This window comes from Globicephala melas, chromosome 6, assembly GCF_963455315.2.
Source record: "Globicephala melas chromosome 6, mGloMel1.2, whole genome shotgun sequence".
NCBI lineage: Eukaryota > Metazoa > Chordata > Mammalia > Artiodactyla > Delphinidae > Globicephala > Globicephala melas.
This window is the reverse complement of record NC_083319.1, coordinates 11,139,693-11,160,583: the sequence shown is the minus strand read 5'-3', so window position 1 is coordinate 11,160,583 and position 20,891 is coordinate 11,139,693. Positions and strand designations below refer to the sequence as shown.

Genomic DNA, 20,891 nt, shown 5'->3' with positions numbered 1-20,891 from the left:
GGGTCTCATGGGACACTAAGCAATCATTAATGTATTGAACAGGGGATGGAACTTGTTGGGAGTGCTTGAATCTGGGTGTAAATCTCATCTGTCATTTCCTAGCTGGGTACTTCCTGTTGGGCAAGTCACTCAAGTTCTCTGAGCCTTAGCTCCCTCATTGGTAAAATGGAGATAATACCACTTCCCTCATAGCTCATTATTCCCTCCACTGGGTGCTGGAGCAAAGAAGCATACAGGTTTGAGTCAGATAGACTTGGGAGGTTAATCTAAGATAAAGTTATTAAGTGAAGGTGCACAATAGGTGCTCAATAAATGGAAATTCTATCACTTTTTTTTTTTTTAAAGATGTTGGGGTAGGAGTTTATTTATTTATTTATTTTTGCTGTGTTGGGTCTTCATTTATGTGCAAGGGCTTTCTCTAGTTGTGGCAAGTGGGGGCCACTCTTCATCGCGGTGCACAGGCCTCTCACTATCGCAGCCTCTCTTGTTGCGGAGCACAGGCTCCAGACGCGCAGGCTCAGCAGTCGTGGCTCACGGGCCTAGTCGCTCTGCGGCATGTGGGATCCTCCCAGACCAGGGCTCGAACCCGCGTCCCCTGCATTAGCAGGCAGACTCTCAACCACTGTGCCACCAGGGAAGCCCACTTCTTATTTTTAATTAAACACGGTTAAGAACTTGGAGATAACAGCTCTTTCTTCCTAACACACCACCTAAAAACAGTAAAAGACTAAAAGGAAAATTATATGCCCAGTATCAAAACCCCAAAAGCAATGACAGATGAAATAGGTTTTTCTGAGCATCAGCCTCCTCAATTCTGGAGAGAACACAGAGTCTGGAGATGTAAATGACTGAGGATCCCTTGTCATGGTGAGAGAGCCACAGAGGGTACTCAAAAAACATTAGGTAATAGTGAGGAAGGTTTTTCATTGAGGAAATGCTTAAGAATTCTCCCCAATGGATAAACTTTCTATTGTATCTAAGTATAAAAAGAAGAAATACAAATAAGGCCATATATGAAAAGCCCATAGCTAACATCATACTCAGTGGTGAAAAACGGAAAGCTTTTCCTCTAAGATCAGGATCAAGACAAGGATGCCACTCTTACCACATCTATTCAAGATAGCACTAGAAGTCCTCGCCAGAGCAACAGGCAAGAAAAAGAAACAAAAGGCATCTAAATCAAAAAGGAAGAAGTAAAACTATCTCTGTTCACAGAAGACATATGATCTTATATGTAGATAACTTAAAGATGTCACCAAAAAACTATTAGAACTAATATAAGAATTCAGCAAAGCTGCAGGATACAAAGTCTACATAGAAAATCAGTTGCATTTTTATATACTAATAATGAATTATCTGAAGAGAAAATTAAGAAAACAATCTCATTTATAATAGTATCAAAAAGAATAAAATAGGGGCTTCCCTGGTGGCGCAGTGGTTGAGGGTCCGCCTGCTGATGCAGGGGACATGGGTTCGTGCCCCGGTCCGGGAAGATCCCACATGCCGCGGAGCAGCTAGGCCCGTGAGCCATGGCCGCTGAGCCTGTGCGTCTGGAGCCTGTGCTCCGCAACGGGAGAGGCCACAGCAGTGAGAGGCCCGCGTACCACAAAAAAAAAAAAAAAAAAAAGAATAAAATACTTAGGAAAAAACTAAGGAGGTGAAAGGATTGTACACTGCTGAAAGAAATTAAAGACATAAATAAATGGAAAGACATCCTGTGTTCATAGATTAAAAGACTTAATATTGTTAAAAAGTCCATACTATCCAAAGTGTTCTACAGATTCAATGTAATCCCTATCAAAATTCCAATGGCATTTTTTTGCTGAAAAAAACAATCCTAAAATTCATATGAAACCACAAAGAACCCCAAATAGCCAAAACAATCCTGAGAAAAAACAACAAAACTAGAGGCCTTGCACTTCCTGATTTCAAAACATATTACAAAGCTAAAGTAATCAAAACAGTAACGTACTGGCACAAGGACAGACATACAGAGCCCCCAAATAAACCCAGACTTATGGTCAAAAGATCTTTGACAAAGATGCCAAGACTACACAATGGGAAAAGGAGAGTATCTTCAACAAGTGGTGTTGGGGGCTTCCCTGGTGGCGCAGTGGTTGAGAGTCCGCCTGCCGATGCAGGGGACACAGGTTCGTGCCCCGGTCTGGGAAGATTCCACATGCCACGGAGCGGCTGGGTCTGTAAGCCATGGCCTCTGAGCCTGCGCGTCCGGAGCCTGTGCTCCGCAATGGGAGAGGCCACAACAGTGAGAGGCCCGCGTACGGCAGAAAAATACAAAAAAAAACAAGTGGTGTTGGGAAAATTGGATATCCATATGCAAAAGAATAAAATTAGAGTTTTACCTTATGTCATATGCAAAAAGCAACTCAGTGTATTAAAGACTTAAACATAAGACCCAAAACACTACAACTCCTAAAAGAAAACACAGAGAAAAAACTTCTTGACATTGGCCTTGGCAATAATTTTTCTTTTTTTAATTGAAGCATAGTTGAGTTACAATATTGTGTTAGTTTCAGGTGTATAGCATAGTGATTCAGTATTTTTACAGATTCTATTCCATTACAGGTTATTACAAGACAATGGGTATAATTCCCTGTGCTATACAGTATTATCCTGTTGCTTATCTATTTTATATATAGTAGTTTGTATCTGTTAATCCCATACCCCTAATTTGTCAATGACTTCTTGAATATGACATCAAAGCAAAAATAGAAATACAGGATTACATCAAACTAAAAGACTTCTGGCAAAGCAAAGGAAACAATCGACAAAGCGAACAGGAGACTTCCAGAAAATTTTTGCAAACTATGTATCTGATAAAGGGTTAATATTCAAAATATATAAGGAATTCCTACAACTCAATAGCCAATTAACTAATTAATCAGCCTGATTAAAAAAAGCAAATACTAGGGACTTCCCTGGTGGCACAGTGGTTAAGAATCTGCCTGCCAATGCAGGGGACACAAGTTCGAGTCCTGGTCCAGGAAGATCCCACATGCCGCAGAGCAACTAAGCCCATGTGCCACAACTACTGAGACTGCACTCTAGAGTCTGTGAGCCACAACTACTGAGCCCACATGCCACAACTACTGAAGTCTGCCCGCCTAGAGCCCGTGCTCTGCTACAAGAGAAGCTACCGCAATGAGGAGCCTGCGCACCACAACGAAGAGTAGGCCCCACTTGCCGCAACTAGAGAAAGCCCACGTGCAGCAACAAAAACCCAACACAGCCAAAAATAAATAAATAAATATTTTTTAAAAAGTAGCAAATACTTGAATAGACATTTCTCCAAAGAAGACATACAAACACCCAACAGGCATATGAAAAGATGCTCAACGTCACTAATCATCAGGGAAATGGAAATCAAAGCCATAATGAGAAATCACCTCATGCCTATTAGGATAGCCAGTATCAAACAAGCAAGCAAGGAAGCAAGCAGACAAACAAACAAAAAGCTCCAGAAAATAAGAAGTGCTGGAGAGGATGGGGAAAACTGGAACCCTGTGCACTTGGGTGAGAATATATAAATAAAATGGTGTGGCGACTATGGAAAACAGTATGGAGGTTTCTCAAAAACTTAAAAACAGAATTATCATATGACACAGTAATCCCACTCGGTATTTATCCAAAAGAGTTGAAATCAGGATCTTGAAGAGATATCTGCACTCTCATGTTCCCAGCAGCCAAGGCCATGTTCACTTTAGCCAAGAGGTAGAAACAACCTAAAATGTCCATCGATGGATGAATAGATAAACAAAATGTGCTATATTCTATTTACAAAAGCCAGGAAATGGAAGCAACCTAAATGTCCATCAACACAGGAATGGATAAAGAAGGTGTGGTACATACTACTCATGGAATATTACTCAGCCATAAAAAAGGAATGAAATAAAGCCATTTGCAGCAACATGGATGGACCTAGAGATTGTCATACTGAGTGAAGTAAGACAAAGAAAATATCATATGATATCACTTATATGTAGAATCTTAAAAAATGGTACAAATGAACTTATTTACAAAACAGAAATAAAGTCACAGATGTAGAAAACAAACTTATGGTTACCGGGGGGAATGGGGGGGGATAAATTGGGAGATTAGGATTGAGATATAGACACTACTACATATAAAACAGATAACTAAAAAGGACCTACTCTACAGCACTGGGAACTCTACTCAATACTCTAATGACCTATATGGGGAAAGAATCTAAAAAAGAGTGGATATATGTATATGTATAACTGATTCACTTTGCTGCATAGCAGAAACTAACACAACATCATAAAGTCAACTATACTCCAATAAAAATTAAAAACACAAAGCAAAAACAAACAAAAACCAAAAAATGTGCTACATACATACAGTGGAATATTACTCAGCCTTAAAAAAGAAGGAATCCTGTCATATGCTGCAACATGGATGAAACTTGAGGACATTATGCTAAGCAAAATAAGGCAGTCACAGAAGGACAAGTCCTGCATGATTCCACTTATATGAGGTATCAAAAGTTGTCAAACTCTTAGAAGCAGAAAGTAGAATGGTGGTTGCCAGGAACTGGGGGGAGGATGAAATGAGGAGTTGCTGTTCAATAGGTATAAAGTTTCAGTGATAAGATTAAGAAGTTCTAGAGATCTGCTGTACGGAATGTGCATATAGTTGACACTACTGTACTGTATACTTAACAATTTGTTAAGGAGGTGTATTTCCTGTTACATGTTTTTTACCACACAAAAAAGAGCAGCTATGAATGGAGACCGAAATAAATTAATTTGCAAGAGACACATATGACTTGAATAAATGAATAAAAATGTTTGATTTTAAAAGGAGAATGAATGCAGCACACACCCCACACCTGAGTGCATATGTGTACCAAGCTCATGTGACAGAAAACCCTCCCATACATCATCAGCGTATGTCTCAAACCAACTCTGAATTCCTGTCTTTCTCTCATTCCCTCACATTCAATTGGATAAATCCTATCAATTTTACCTATTAAACATTTCTTGAATCTATTCCCTCTCTTCAATCTGCACTATCACTGTTCTACTTGAAACCACACTGTCTATATCTCTCGCCTGGATTTCTGTAAAACCCTTTTAACTGCTTTTTCTCTGCTACCAGTTTCACTGACCCTCACCCAGCTCCTCATAAACAATTTACATGGCTAGAACGATCTTTCCAAAATGCAAATTTGACCATATCCCTCTCTCTACTTAAAACCTTTTAGTAGTTGCCTCTTGGTCTACCCCCATAATTCTTGAATCATGGTCCCTGCCCACTAGGGTACTGAAGGATTCACTTCATGGGTCGTAAGCAGATCCAGTTCTCTATCATGATGAAGTTCTTCTGCTGGCCAAGTAAGAACAAGCAATGCAGGCTGGCCCCACAAAGGCTTTACTGAAGGAGCTATAATCAAAGTTAGTTGAAGGCCACTTTTTAGAGAACTGATTCCAAACTCAAGGAATCTGCCTTATCTCCTGCCACTTCACAACATGTGCGCAGTGCTGTAGCCTGAGTGAATGAACTCCTTGCCATTCCTTGAAGATTCCTTGTACAGTCTATTCTGTCTAGCAGGAATAAAAGATGTTTGGGTTTCCACCCCTTCTCAACATAGCTAATTCTTCCTTTTCCTTGAAGACTCAGTTCAAACTTTATCTTCTCCAGGGAGTCTTTCCTGAGTGTCTTCAGTCCTCAACCATGGCTCTGGTCCAAACAGAAAAGAAGCCCCTTCTTTCTGTACTCCCTGGGCAACCTCTGTTATCACCCACTGTATTATGATGTCCGTTTACATATCTGTCTTTCCCACTACACTGAATTTACAGTACAGGGGGCCTGGTACAGAGTAAGTAATACTGAGTAAATGTTTGTGGAACTGAATGGGTATTACCTTCCCTACTTTACAAACAGGCAATCAATGAACTTTCTGCTGAAATATCTTTAGTGACACTGAACAGCAAAGTAGTCTTGCTGATTTCTGCCAGACTAAGTAACTACAACCTTAAGTGATTGACATAAAAAGTCCTCTGGGAAATTCCCTGGTGGTCCAGTGGTTAGGATTCCGTGCTCTCACTGCGGAGGGCCTGGGTTCAACTCCCGGTCAAGGAACTAAGATCCCATAAGCCGCGTGGTGTGGCCAAAAAAAAAAAAAAAAATCCTCTGGATGCTTTAGAACCAGAATTGGATTCATCTTCTGTAAAAATCCTTAGGAAGAGTTGAGGCATCACAAGTGGAGCTTTAACCATTATCTTACATATTTAAGATTTTCAAAGCACTTTCATATCCAGGCTCTAAAAGCAGTTTCACAGTTATGAAAGTAAAGATGGCTCCCCCTAGCAGCAGATAAGAGGATCAAGGTGAGCAGCTACAGGAGCATCTGGAGGCCTGAGCTTTCAGGGTAGATCACAAAGAGTAAGTCCTAGAACTCACCTGGACTGGCCCAATGCTCTTATTCCGGCCTCCAGGCATGCCATCTTCTCTGATTGCTGGAAGGAAACATAAGTTAAGACAGTAAGAAGCATGCCCACAGAAGTCTAGGCACAAAAAGAGAACTTATTTGGCCAAAAGCATAAAGTAGTAATTGGTGAAGCTAAGATTAAAACACCGATCTTTCTGGACCCAAAGCACATATTCTTTCCATCATTCCAGGCTAGCTCATAGGCAGCAGATATTTTTGGGTCCCCAAAGCACTGGATACACACTACACACACTGTATACATTCAATATGCTCAGCAAAGATGACAGCCTTATTAATAGTCCTACAGTTACAAATAACCCACCAAGATAATGCATTTGAAGGCCTTGATAAATTCAAGGGGGCGGGGGGGGAGATAAAAAGAATACTCCCATTTTAAAATAAAATATTTTTTATTTCTAGTTTAGGTTTGAGACTAATTTGCAGGATGAGGAAAACAGGTTTTTTGTTTTTTAATTACTCAGAATTTTGACCCCATTGGCTCTTTTCTACAAAGGCAGTCAGTAGAGTTCCCTTGCAGTTGATTTCCCACTCATGTAATTCAACAAAAAGAAGCTATTTAGCATTTCCTAACTATAAAAAGCAGACTTTAAATAGTACCAGCCTCATTAACAACTACTAACACTATTACCATCATTGTTTACAGAGTACTTAATACCGGGGCACAGACAAGGAACCCCTGATTTGCAATTACAGAAGGGTTCTGGTGTATGGCAAAGCTTTCTGGAAAATATAACTTCTGAACCTAGTCTTAAAGGATAAATATGATTTATGCAGGCAGGAAAAGGGTGCTCCAGGTTGAGTGGACAGCATACAGAAAAGCTTCAAGTTGAAAGTAAGCGTGTGTGTGTGTGTGTGTGTCTGTGTGTGTGACAGAGAGAGGGAGAGAGGGAGAGAGGGAGAGAGGGAGAGAGGGAGAGAGGGAGAGAGGGAGAGAGGGAGAGAAGAGTAGCAAGAGATAAGGCTGAAGAGGCCAACTGGGGCCAGATCATAGAGAGCCTTGGATGCCAGGCTAAGAGTATGGACTTTAGCAGAGGAGCCTGAGGATAAGATGGAATGCAGGGGAGGATGTGGTCATGTTGGCATATTTGAAAAATCTTTGTGATGGCAACTGTGGAAGGTGGCTTGGAGAGGGTAATATTAACAGAGAAGTAATGGCATCATGTGAGAGCAAGCTTTGCTATAATACACCTGGCTCCAAAAAAAATTAACACGCACAACCTGTAAAGTCGTTAGGGCAGGGCTGGTTGCCTCAAAAGCTAAGGGCTCCAAGTCTAACAGTTACCTGTGGTAACTGAAAGGCTGACAGGAAGTTCATTTTCCTTAAAGCAGCCATTATTCTTAGTCTTAGAAGATCACACACTCAGAATTAGACAAGCTTGAGTCTAAATCCAGTTTCTGCCAGGTCTGTGTAATTACAGACAAGTTTTTTTCATCTCTCTGAACTTCAGTTTACTTAAGAATAAAGAGGGCTATTGGAACCTGTCTTATGGGGTATTGTGAGGATAATATATAATTTAGCTAAAGCACCAAGCACAGGGGCTGGCATATGAAGTAGGAGGTAACAGCCTGCTTTACAAGGCTGCTGTGAATTTGGGTCAAGAAACATAGACAGCTAGATATATATTATCTAGATGCATGCTGGTTGTTGTCTAGAAGCTCTCTTTCAACCTTATTTCAAGTTCTAAACATACTTAAAATTCCTCCTCTGCTGTTCCAGGGTCAATGACAGTCTTCAGATACTCATATTTCCAATACTGATATCTCACACGTCTTTGCTTCAGCTCACAGGTACAGAACAAAGATCTGTCACTGGCAGATAGAACACTGACTATTTCTCACTTGATACTCCACTCTCAGTGTCTTGGAGGTGAGGAAGGAACTCAACTTGCTTTCCTTTTTGTTTAAAGGGCCACAAATCTTAAAGATTTACATCTTGCCAATTTCACCTTCTGATATCTAAAAACTCTTGTTGTCCCTCAACCCCACCTGGAGTAAGAAACTCCTATACGTGTTAGATAGTATCATCGGTAAAATTAACCCATGAGGAAAGTATTAGTATTATCACTCCCACTGAACAGATGACTCTAATGCTCAGAAAAATGAAGTATTTTGCTTAGGGTGATAGAAACTAAATATCAGAACCAGACTATCAGATTAAGACCAACCTTCTTTCCAACACTACAATTTCCTGAAGTGTGTGTGCATCCCATCGGAGAAACTAATTTTAGGTGGTGCTTAAACTCTTAATTATACATTTATCCTAATGTGCATTAAAAATACTGATTTGCCATTCGCTGAACTGGTAAAAATTCCATTTGAAAATTAACTTTGATTTTTTCAAAAATATAATTTAAAGAAGAACATAAACAACTGGTTTAATCAGAGATGGTAACATCTGTTAAGACGGCATGATACTGCCTGAGGTGTGGGCAGCAACACCACATGTCACAGTGCCTCTGTTAAGAACCTGGATCATATTTTAAAACTTATATTCAGATACATGAGATTGCATTTGATCCTCACAACAACCTTAAAAAGTATATACATTATTATTATCCTATGCAGTTTAGACACGAGGAAACGAAAGCTCAAAGAGGAAAAGCAACTTGCTCAAGGTTATTCGGCGAAGAACTGACAGAGCTGGGATTTCAATTTAGGTTTTCTGATTCTAAAGTTGTGCTTGTTCCTTGATGCTACACTGAGCTAAGAGCAAGTTTTTCAGCAGGGCTGAGAGTCTTCTGGTAGTGAAGTTATTAAAATAAAACAACAGAACAAAGGCCTTCTGGGTATAGGATCACAGGAACAGTTCTGTTGCACCTCTCGTCTAAGCCTAAGAGAATGGCACCAGCTATGGTTCTTCTATCTACTCAGAAGAAGCACAAATACTTTTTCTGCTCTAGAACTCATGTACCTACTATTCCTCACTTGCTTAGGCCTGGGTAGCCAACCAAACCCAGAAACCAGAAAGGTAGAAAGACATAAAGCTAACTACATCAAAGCGCTGTTCAAAATCCACTGGTGCTTCCCTGTGGTCTATGGGCTAATTAAATACAAGCTCCCTAGCTTGGCATTCAAGATCCTCTGTGATCTGGTTCCTATGGGACTCTCCATCCTCATCTTTAGCCAAAAATGTTACACTGTACCTACAGAGAACTATCTGTTAGCTCTTGAACGTGCCATGCTGTTTTACAACACAGTTTTGCCTCTGCACGTGTTGCTGCCTCTATTGAGAAAGAAACTTCACAGTGGAAAAATCTAACACCACCACGTTACCCAAGTGACACCACCTTAACTAAGTGACTCAACTTAAAATGACCAATAATGGGACAAACTTACACCATGTGCTCTAGATAGGATGCACTAAAAGGACACAACATAGCTTTTGTGGCATTCTTGCCAAAACTGCATAACCGCAACCTAATTGTGAGGAAAGTGACAAACCCAAATTGAGGGACGGTCTACAAAATAAATGATTTGTTTTCTTAAAAATTGACAATGTTATTAAAGACAAGAAAAGAATGAGGAACTACTTCAGATAAAAGGAGATTAAAAAGACCTAAGAACTAAATATAATGTGTGATTTTGGATTAGCTCCTAGATGAGAAAATAGAAATTGCTACAAAGGACATTGGGATAACAAGTGAAATCGAAATACGGTCTGCAATTAGTTAATAGTATTATGTCATGTTAAATTTCCTGATTTTGATAATAGTGCTGTGGTTATGTTAGAAGGAAAGGGGAATGAAATCTGTAACTTACTCCCAAATAGTTAAGAACACACACACGGAAGAAGAGAGAGGGACAGAAGCGGGAGCCATTTTTACAAAGCTCTAAGTTTGTAAGGAGCTTGAACTTCTATTCCTTCAAGATTCTGCTCAAATATTATCTCTCCTTGAGATTTCTCGGTGCTCCATTTTTATCCTGGTAAAGTGATACGGCAATGCCACAGGATCACTGTCTCAACAATGTCGTTCTACAAACAGCAACCTCCTCCAAGCTTTCCTTAACCTTTTCACTTTTGAACTAGTTATCTAGCAAGTTATGAGACAACAAAGTTATGGGAATTTTAAGTATTTTCGCATAATTACTTAACTGATATGAATTCCCCGTGTGGCTCAGTGTAGCTTCCTCTTGCCTCTGATGATTTTAACAATATTTCTCCCATCCCATTTCCTACCCTGCCCCCGCCACCACCACAGTCAATTCATCAAACCAGGAAGCATCCTACACTAATTGGGACACGAGAAAAGTAGGACTTGGTCATGGCCCATGAGAGGATCACTGTCTAATAATGGGGGCAGTGGGGGAAACAGACAAGTACACAGACAAAGAGCACAAGGTGATCAGCGTTATGCAGAGAGCAAAAAAGGGCGATGGAAGCACAAAAGGGTTATATGGTGGGGGGTGGTGTCAGAGAAGGCGTCTTAGAGGATGTTACAAATAAAAGCTGAGTCTAGAATGAAAAGTATATATAGTCAGGTGAAGAAGAGGGGGTAGAACATTCCAGGAAGATGAAACCAAATGTGCAAAGCCCCCAAAACATGAAATATCCCCGAGTTCTTGGAGAACTGGATTATGTGGGAAGAGCAGAAGGGAGAGGGAAGGGATGCCAGAGGTCTTGAGAATCATTCTGAGGAGCCCGACTTTACCTAAAGACTGCAAGATGTATGAGGAGGATGTGTTTCGGGGGTATTAGTGTAGTAGTGGGGATGGACAGAAAGGGCCCAGCCTCTACTCACCACACTTATTTAAATCTCCCTCATTGCTTTGCTAATTAATTTCCCTACCAGCCAAGTTCAAGGTCTGAAAAGATATCTATGTCCAGAGATGGGGGGCATAGGCTGAGTGTAGGCTCACACGTGACAGCTGTATTTTTTAACAGTTAATTTTTAAAATTTTGAGGTTAAGTTTAGATTTATAGAACAATTGCAAAAACAGTACAGAGAATTCCCGTATACTCTACGCCCAGCTTCCCCTTCTGTTAACTAAGCTTACATAGCCATAGATCATTCATCAAAACTAGAAAATTAACTTTGGTAGAACACTATTCACCAAAGACTTTATTCAGATTTTCCCAGTTCTATTAATGTCCCTTTTCTGTTCCAGAATCCAATCCAGGATCTCACAATGCATGTAGCAGTTATGTTTCCATAGTCTCCTCCAATCTGTGACAGTTGCTTAGTCTTTCCTTATCTTTTGTGACCTTGACACTTATGGAGAGTATTTTGTAGAATGCCAGTTATTTTGAAGAATATTGCTCAATTTGGGCTTGTATGTTTTCTCATGATGAGACTGGGGATAAATCTATCCATCCCTGTGTGTGTATATGTGCATATGTATATGCGTGCCCTTCTTAGTGATCATATCAGGGGGTACATGATGTCAATGTAAACACACTGATGTTACTCTTGATCCTTTGGCTAAAGTGATACCTGTCAGAATTTCCTACTGAAATGTACTATTTTTCTCTTTGTAATTACTAAATATTCTGAGACTATTCTAAATATTCTGTTTCTGTTTAAACCCATGCTCTCTTATTTTAGCATCCATCAGTGGATCTTGCCTATAGCAACTACTGTGGTGTTCTAATGGTGATTTTCTATTTCCCTCATTTTTTCAACACTTACTAGAATTCCTCTGTAAGGAAGAATCATCATTCCTCTATTTATTCAGTTCATTTTATCAGTATGAACTCATGGATATTTTATTCTTTGGGTTATAAACTAATTATATATATATATATATATATATATATATATATATATATATATATATAGCACCTTCTAACTTTCCGGCACCACAAGATGCTCCAGACTCATCTTATATATTCCCTGCCTCAGCCCTAAAATCAACCAGTTCTCCAAGGACTTCTGATTCCTTTTATTGATATTTAGAAACCAAGATATGGACGCTAGGTGTGCTCGTTACTATTGGGGGTGTCATTGCTTCTAGCCCTTCTCAATGGCTGAGCTAGGAAATATATGTATGTATACCAACTCATGTATCTACACACACATCTATGTTTTTTTAATCTATCTAAACATGACTCCATATTACAATAACCTCTGACTCCAATCTAGTACCAGAGGTTTCATTCTAGCCTTCCCCTTTCCTGATTTATAACTTCTTTCCCTGATGTGAGAAACCCAACTCTCATTATCAACAGTTTATTTCCTTATTTGTTCAACCCTAGTATACAAAGAAAGTAGTGAAAGAATTCCTAAACCATAACCTTGAGAGAATCAAATTTATAAACCAGAGTGCTTTGTTTGTATACAGTTCTTTTTGTCTTCAGTTTTAACAGCATACAGTCAAAACACTATTTTCCAAGGCCAGCTCCTTTCTTCCTCGTTCCCTTCAGTGTGGCTATGTGATTTATTTGTAATATTAGACTCATTTGCTAAATGCTACAGTCTCTCTCCACCCCTGCCCACCATACTGGTTGCTTAAAAAAAATTTATATACAGTGAAATTCACTTCTTTTGTGGTGCTCAGTTCTATAGCTTTTGACAGATGCATAAAATTATGTGTCAAACACCATAGTTCCATCACCCCAAAAATACTCCAGCGGCAACTGCAATTTTAATTCTGCTTTCTCAGCACCAACCAGGAGGTGGCAGGGTTTCTCTCTGAGACGCAGCCTTCACCATGCAACTGAGCCTGTCTGCTCTGCATGCAAACGGGCCTAGGAAGGCAGCTCTACATCCCTCACACCTCATGTGTCATCTTCTCCTGGCTATGGTTAGAGGGGTTATGTTGGGTAAGCTTCTTCCTCCCTGGAAGAGGCAAGTTTGGCTGAAAGCCTCAGAATCTCACACTCATGACTGAATAAGCAGGACGATTCATCAGAGAGAGTAGTCAAGAAAGCAACTCATAAATATGCTTTGATAAAATACTCTCAGTGAAGGCAACAAAGGAAGATGAGAAAACTGTAGACCAAAACCAAGTCAGATGACCAGACTCTCTCTTCAATACATTACTTGGTGGCTTGTAAGGATTTCTGCAGGAGTAAACTGATAGTGGGGAAGGGAGAGGATTTCTAGGTAGCGGAAGGAAACTAGCACAGGCAGGACAGTGCAAGGCATGCTTGAGGTACAGTAAATTCTGGACAAATGAGGTTAGAAACATAGACAGGGGACAAAGTTGGTAACAGTTTAAATGCCCTATTAAATGTTTTTATCATTCAGTAAATATAGCACATTCCAACACGCAACTAGTTATCCCATACAGTAGACATGTGAAGCAGTGTGTTGTCCATCTGGTTAGGTACAAGTTTTGCTTGATTAATAACAAATTACATTTTAAAAATTATTAACTGTCAATACAACAACCACTAATCCAACTACTTGTAAGTCATTTTACCTCCCTAAGCTGCCTCTGTACACTGAGGGTAATAGTTAACAATAGGGTTGTTGTGTGTATTTAATGAGATAATGCATAGAAAGTATACAAGACTTTTTGGTACACACAATGCTCAGTAAATATTAGTATTGTAAGTAAATTATAAATGACCTATATTTACCTAAATGCCCTTCTATATCTCTCTTACCTCTCTTCATAATAGGCAAGTTTTCAAAAAAATCTTATTATCCCATACACAATTTAAAAAACCAGTCTGAAGTGTCTGCTACAAAACCAATTTGAACAATTCATTAAATCTGACTAATCCCCACCCCATACTACTACTATGAGCTCTTAATACCTCGCTGGGTATTTTATATACATAGTCATATTTAATCCTCTACAGAGCTCTGAAAGTTAAGTATTATCATACCATTTTAAAGGTAAGATTTAGCATCAGAGACATAAAGCAAACTGCCCAAGGTCACAGAGCTAGTCTGTCACCAACCTCTCCCCTCCTGAACCTCTATTCTTTTACTGAACTACACTGCAAGGCTCTCCACCCTCCATGAGAATACTCCTAAAGTTCTGACATTGGCCCTCTTCCTCTTCTGTATCCAAGTTCTCTCTTTGGGTGACTTCTACCCACTAACAAAGCTTTACCACCTCTATGCCAATAGCTCCACAAACTTCTACTTGTAAGCAGGACTTTTCAGCTCAGTTCCAATCCGACTTCCTTAGTGGACATCTATGTGTGTGTCCTTCTCAGGTACTTCAAATTCAGCACCTACCAAGGTCAACATTTTGCCCCATTCTTTTATTAATTAATTTACTTTTTTTTTGCGGCACACGGGCCTCTCACTGTTGTGGCCTCTCCCGTTGTGGAGCACAGGCTCCGGACTCGCAGGCTCAGCGGTCATGGCTCACGGACCCAGCCGCTCCACGGCATGTGGGATCTTCTCAGATTGGGGCACGAACCCGTGTCCCCTGCATCGGCAGGCGGACTCTCAACCACTGTGCCACCAGGGAAGCCCCAATTAATTTACTTTAATTCGAATTATCAGCTTCAACCTCTGGTACTGCCCAATAGTCAGTATGTCACCAACTCCTATCAGGTGAGCTTCTCCCACATCTCCCCATCTGTGCCATTACTTTCCCCTCCTCCTCTCCTTCAGATCCTTCATACCTTTCTTGTGGACTCTTCTAAATACTTTCTAAGTGTTTTTTCTGCTTCCCCCACCCCAATCCATTCTTCAAAGCTGCCCTCTGGATTAACCCCCTTAGAATATTGGTTTATTCATGTCATCTTAGGCTAATGGCTCTTGGAAAACTTCCCAATAAATCCCAAATTCTTCACCAACCTGGATGCAGATTTCTGGGTATGCCCAACCTGAGTATGCCATGCTTATACCAAACAAAATGATAACACATTCAGGGGACCTACTGCCTTCCTGCCATTTCATATAAAATTCCTGCTTCCTTTCATCATGCCCTGAAAAAAGAACTAGTGGAGTATATTAATCCTACTTAGTACCTGATTGTTAATTGGGGTCTTGTCACATGGACCCTGTGCATTCATTCTCACAGGATCCTTAACATCTCACCAGTCTTTTCTCCCACCTAATCTGGGAGATCCCTGTAGGAAGATTCATTTTTGGGTTATGAGTACACAGTACAAGTGCAGGCTTGGGAAATGAATAACTCCAAGGCTTAATGGCTGACACTAAAGATAAAGTGATGGGTGAAGTGTGGGTAGCAGAGCCGCAAGCACCACTCACCCTTCCGGTTCATCCCCATCTGGAGGCATTTGAGCAGGCGGCAGTACTGGCATCTGTTCCTCTGCTTCCGAGACATGACACAGTTCTTGTCACGACTGCACCGATATACCCGCTTGTTGCAAATGCTCCGCTTGAAAAACCCTTTGCACCCCTCACAGGAGATGATTCCATAGTGCAAGCCTGTGGCGCGGTCCCCACAAATGAGACAGGTTCGTTGTTCAGCCCGATCATCTGGAACAGAAACTGAACATATGCAAGTTAGAACACAGTGGAAATAATGGCTTTAAGCCTGCAGATCTAAAATTAGCAACCTGGATAGACCCAGAACATTACCCTCTCCAGGCTAACTGGCAAAGAGGTGGCATCTTTAAAGTCCTTGTTGTAGGAACAGACTCCTGCATCTACCTGTAGATACCACAAACATAGCCTAACTAAAAAAAGAACTCACATTTCTTCCTCTGAGTTTCATCATCACTTGGACCAGTAACCAAGTCAGAAACCTGGAAGGTATCTTTGACTCCTCCTTCTCCCTTACCTTCTTTAGCAACAGCCCATCACTTCTACCCTGTAGGAAGGTGGTAAGGATTACTTACCATGTATGTAAGTGCCCAGCATATGGTATATACCCAATAAATGATAGTTATAATTATTAACAAGCGAAGAAGCTTCCATGCCCAGCTAAGCCATCCACGCATCCAATAGATATATACTGAGCAACTATTCTCTTCTAGGCACTGTTGTAAGGCATGGATACAGCAATGAATAAAAGACCCTGGTGAAGCTTACATTCCAGCAGAACATCTACTCTGTGTCCAGGCGCTGTACTAGGTATTGGGTATTCAGAAATACATCATCATAATCCCCACAGTCAAGGAACTCACTGTCTAGCAACAAACAAATTAGTCAAAGCAGAAATTCAGGCTGGAATATAGCTCTTCACTTCCTCTTTGGACCAAGCAAATTCCACTTTGGACCAAGCAACTGCCAAAGAACAGGCATATGACAAAAAAAAGTGCCTTGGTGAACTATGTCAGACCTTGGTAGCGGGTCCAAGAAACCTCCAGCAGAGAAAGACAAATAACATATTATATTACTTAGAAAACAAACTTCTGGTTACCAAAGGGGAAAGGGAGGATGGAGGGATAAACTGGGAATCTGGGATTAACAGATACATACTACTATATATAAAATAGATAACAAGGACCTACTGTGTAGCACAGAGAACTATATTCATTGTCTTGTAATAAGCTATAATGGAAAAGAATCTAAATATGTATATAACCAAATCACTCTGCTGTACACCTGAACACTGTAAATCAACTATATACCTCAATTAAAAAAACAAAAAGGAAAAAAGAAACCTCCTGCAAAGATTCTGATCTGTGCCAAGCACCTAACACGTGTTATTGTGCTGAATCATCACAACAAACCTAACTGAGGTACCCTTATTTTACAGCTGAGGAAACTCATGAAGCTCATGAGGTAATATCACTCTTCAACAGTCACCCATCTAGTAAGAAAGGGAACTAGGGCTGGAACCCCCAAAGTCTATGTACCTAACCAACATACTCTGTGGCCACGGCAAGGCAAATCTATCCATTCTACGCAGGTAAGTCAGGCCCTTCCCTTGGGAAACACACACACACACACACACACACACACACACACACACACGCACACGCACACGCGCACACACACACACACACACACACAGCTTAAAAAAAGCCAAGGTCTCCCTTTGTAAATGAACAAACAGAAAGAAGCAAACTGTCCCAAATGGTGCTTGTCCAGATGTCAGATAGAGATTTCTGCACCACTGATTCTTATAAATGACTTGAAGGGTATTTAAAGTATGTTTACATTCATTATCTCACTTGTACCAAGACCAGGGCATGGATTATTTTTATCTTATAGATACGGCAAAGAAAATTCGGTGAGTACCAAGCGTGTACCATGCAGTGTTCAAGAAGTTTTTACTGTCTTATTTATTCATCTCAATGACTGTGAGAGGTATCTTTATCCCCATATTACAGAATCAAGAATCTTAAGAGTTAAGAAAGGGCCTTAGAAATTGGCTCCAACAGACCTTTATCTGAGGCATGAAATGAACTCCCTCTACGATATTCCAAGACAAGGGGTTGGAACTCTACTTGCACATATCCAGTGACTCAGTAAGGTACTTCATTCCATTCATTCCGTTTTAGATAGTTTTAATGGTTCAAAAGCTTTTCTTTACACTGAGCCAGAGTCTATTAACCTGAAGCTTTCCTCATTGCCCTGAGTTACGTGCTCACGGGCAAAAAATAAATGTATAACCTAGCCTAGTTCATATACCAACCATTCAGAGATTTAAAGATAAGTGGGGTTCCTAATTTTTCTTCTCCTATTTCTTATTCTTAATCATATAGTATCAAAATTTCTCGTAAAACAAAGTATCCAGAACTAAATGGTTTGATTTTCTCAATTTAAGACTCAATTAGTTTTGTCTATGTATCTGCAGCTATCAACACCAGTATATACATAGTATTTTATAATTATCAATGCTATGCTACAAAAATGCTACACATTTTATAATGGGAAAAAAATGAAGCTTAAAGAGGTAAGGAAATTTAATTGGTTATATAATCAGGAGTGGAACTGAAATTAGAATTCAAGACTTTCTGATTTTGAGACTGATGTATTTCCAATCCCCCCCGACATTTAATTCACATCTGGTTCACAGACATCTAAATCCTGAAGTATTTATCACATATTAACATTAACGCATGTCTTTCTTATTCCATTCTTGGGAAGTGTAGGATTTCTAAACCCAATGGTAGGACTTTACACTTGTCTTTGATCAAATTTATCTTTATATAAGAAATTCTATGTGTCATTCTGGTCTATGGAACTCTTTGGGGATCCGGTCCTGCCACCCAGTATATTAGTTATTTCTCACTCCTCCTCCTTTTCTCTAATATTGTATGGTCAATATTAGATCATTTTCATTTCCAACCTTAAAACAATATTCAACAGAAATGTGGCCTCAGGCAAGCTGTTGGAGCCCCTTCTCAATCTGACTTAACCAAATTAACCAGCTGGAAACAGCTGTTCAACTAGTTTTGTCTGTTAATTAGGCCAGACATTTCTCTATCTTATACATAAGGATATCAATGTTATATGCCTCACTGAAATTTGTCTATCTTTTACATAAGGATATCATGTTATATTCCTCACATGAAATCTGAAATTTCAGATTCATTACATCTACAGTATTCTTTTACTAGTGAGCCTAACAACACAAAGGAGATGTTCATAACCATATAGCACTCTTAATCTATTCAATGTTCTTAATCTGTTAGTCTACCTGAAAATATAACGGGGAAAAAAATCAGGCAAATAAGCACTTCAAAGTAGAGACTATGGGAACACAGCCAATATTTTATAATTTTAAATGGAGTATAATCTACAAAAATATTGAATCACTGTGTTGTACACTTGAAACTAATATTGTAAATCAACCATACTTGAATTAAAATATATATATATATACATATAAAACAACACCACCAACAGAAACAATAGCAACAAAAACAAAGTAGAAACTATGGCTCTTAGTAACTGTAGTGCTCAGTAAGATAACAGACAGAGTTGTTGATGAAAATCTGAGGGTTTGAAAAATGATAGGTATTTAAAACTCTGAACAAGGCAGCTTGCTATCTACAAAAATAGCAATGGGTTAAAAAACAGTAGGAGAGAAGACTCTTACTAATTTATCAGAGAAGTTCAATGTTTGTCTTGATCAGGAATACTAGAAGGTAAAAGGGCTCAGTGTACTCTAAAAATACCATTTCCTATGAACAGGAGCCAGGACTCCTAAGAGAAATGGTTGATTTCAGGTTTGAGGCAGAATGTATACAAGATGAGTCTTGTACTACCCAAGACTAATAATGGGGTTATGTCAAAAGGATACAGGGAGCAACATAAAAGCCTCCCATTGGCCTTAAATGGAGCAGACTATGCATGAAAAAGAATGATGGCAATGGATTAAAACACTTCAGATATAAAAATCAATGAGTTCATAATAATATTAAAAAGAAAAACTTCATGAGTTACCACTGGAGGTTTCTAGGACACCAATTCAGTATTCTGAAAATTGATGAATGAAGGGGAAAAAAATCAAACATTAAAGTAAAAACTATTGGAAACTTCCTCTTTTGCTCTCCTCCCCATGAGTAAGAGAAGAGAGGAGGGTGAACACTAAACAGTTTTTAAGAACTTTAAACTTTAATTGAGAAGACTGGCATTAGGTAAACAGATTTGCCTGGCAGTCAAGGGAAGAGGATTGGGTGGGGAGGTAGAGTTGAACTCGGGCCCCATGGCAAGGTAAGTCTCAACTCAATGATGGAAAGGAAAGAGACAACTGTCAGCTCTCCAAAATCTTCTGAGCAGAGGCAGTAGAACATAGAGATTAAGAACTTGGTCTCTAAAGTCAGAATCCTTGGGTTCAAATCTAGGCTCTATGACTTACTTCCTGTGTGACTTTGGAAAGCTTCTTAACCTCTCCAGAGGTACCTCAGTTTCTAGTCTATATAAAATGTGGATCATACTACCTTCTTCAAGGAACTGTTGTGAGAATCAATGAGTTAACAGATTACCTATAAATGACATGGAGCTCTAGCTTCCTCATGGTCTGTATTAGAATGAGACAGCTTTATGAACTCTAAAGTACTAGACAATATTGTTGACTGTCTTTTTTTTTTTCTAACTTAAAAAAACTTGAAAAATTCCACTAGCACAAAGGAGGAGTATTCAGTCAGTCTGGTGGCAGGGTAAGGTAATAACAGATTTCCTAGAGGAGGTGAATTCTGAAGTATGCCTATCAGTTAGACAAGTGAAAGGAGAGGAGGGTATAAGCAGAAGAAACAACTGGCATATAAAGTAATGTCTCAATTTTGGCGCTAGAAACCTCTAACTTGGGTTTTCCTCAAAACAATCTCATTCATTTCTAGAATAGCCAATATAGTTTACTAATCTTCAGCAAGACTAACTCAAGATAAGTTACCCAGAAATATCCACAGATACAACATCAAGCTATGTCCTACCCCTCTATATGTAAAACAGTCATGATTTGCTCAGAATTTTTCTCCTGCAAGATGTTCTCAAGGATGCTTGCTGGTTACTCATGAGAAATAAATGTAACCACACATGGGCATTGTTAGAAAGGAAGGTAACATGCTTGTCTTTGCTATAGTCTTTCAAAACTTAGAAACAATCTTAAGAATTTATTTTTAATCAGA

At 39.5% G+C, this 20,891-nt stretch overlaps 1 protein-coding gene across 4 annotated transcripts in view; it reads right to left on the bottom strand.

Moving 5' to 3' along the window:
• The window catches only part of NR6A1 (nuclear receptor subfamily 6 group A member 1), a 204,239-nt gene that overhangs the window by 22,731 nt on the left and 160,617 nt on the right, over window positions 1-20,891 (bottom strand). For 2 of the 4 annotated variants that reach the window (XM_030858700.3, XM_030858701.3), the window contains exons 3-4: window positions 15,613-15,855; window positions 6,445-6,500 (exon numbers count right to left, since the gene is read on the bottom strand). In XM_030858700.3, the coding sequence (XP_030714560.1) occupies window positions 6,445-6,500; window positions 15,613-15,855 (299 nt within the window). The remainder of the gene's footprint in view (window positions 1-6,444; window positions 6,501-15,612; window positions 15,856-20,891) is intronic. The other 2 variants (XM_060300448.2, XM_060300449.2) reach the window with 1 other exon arrangement.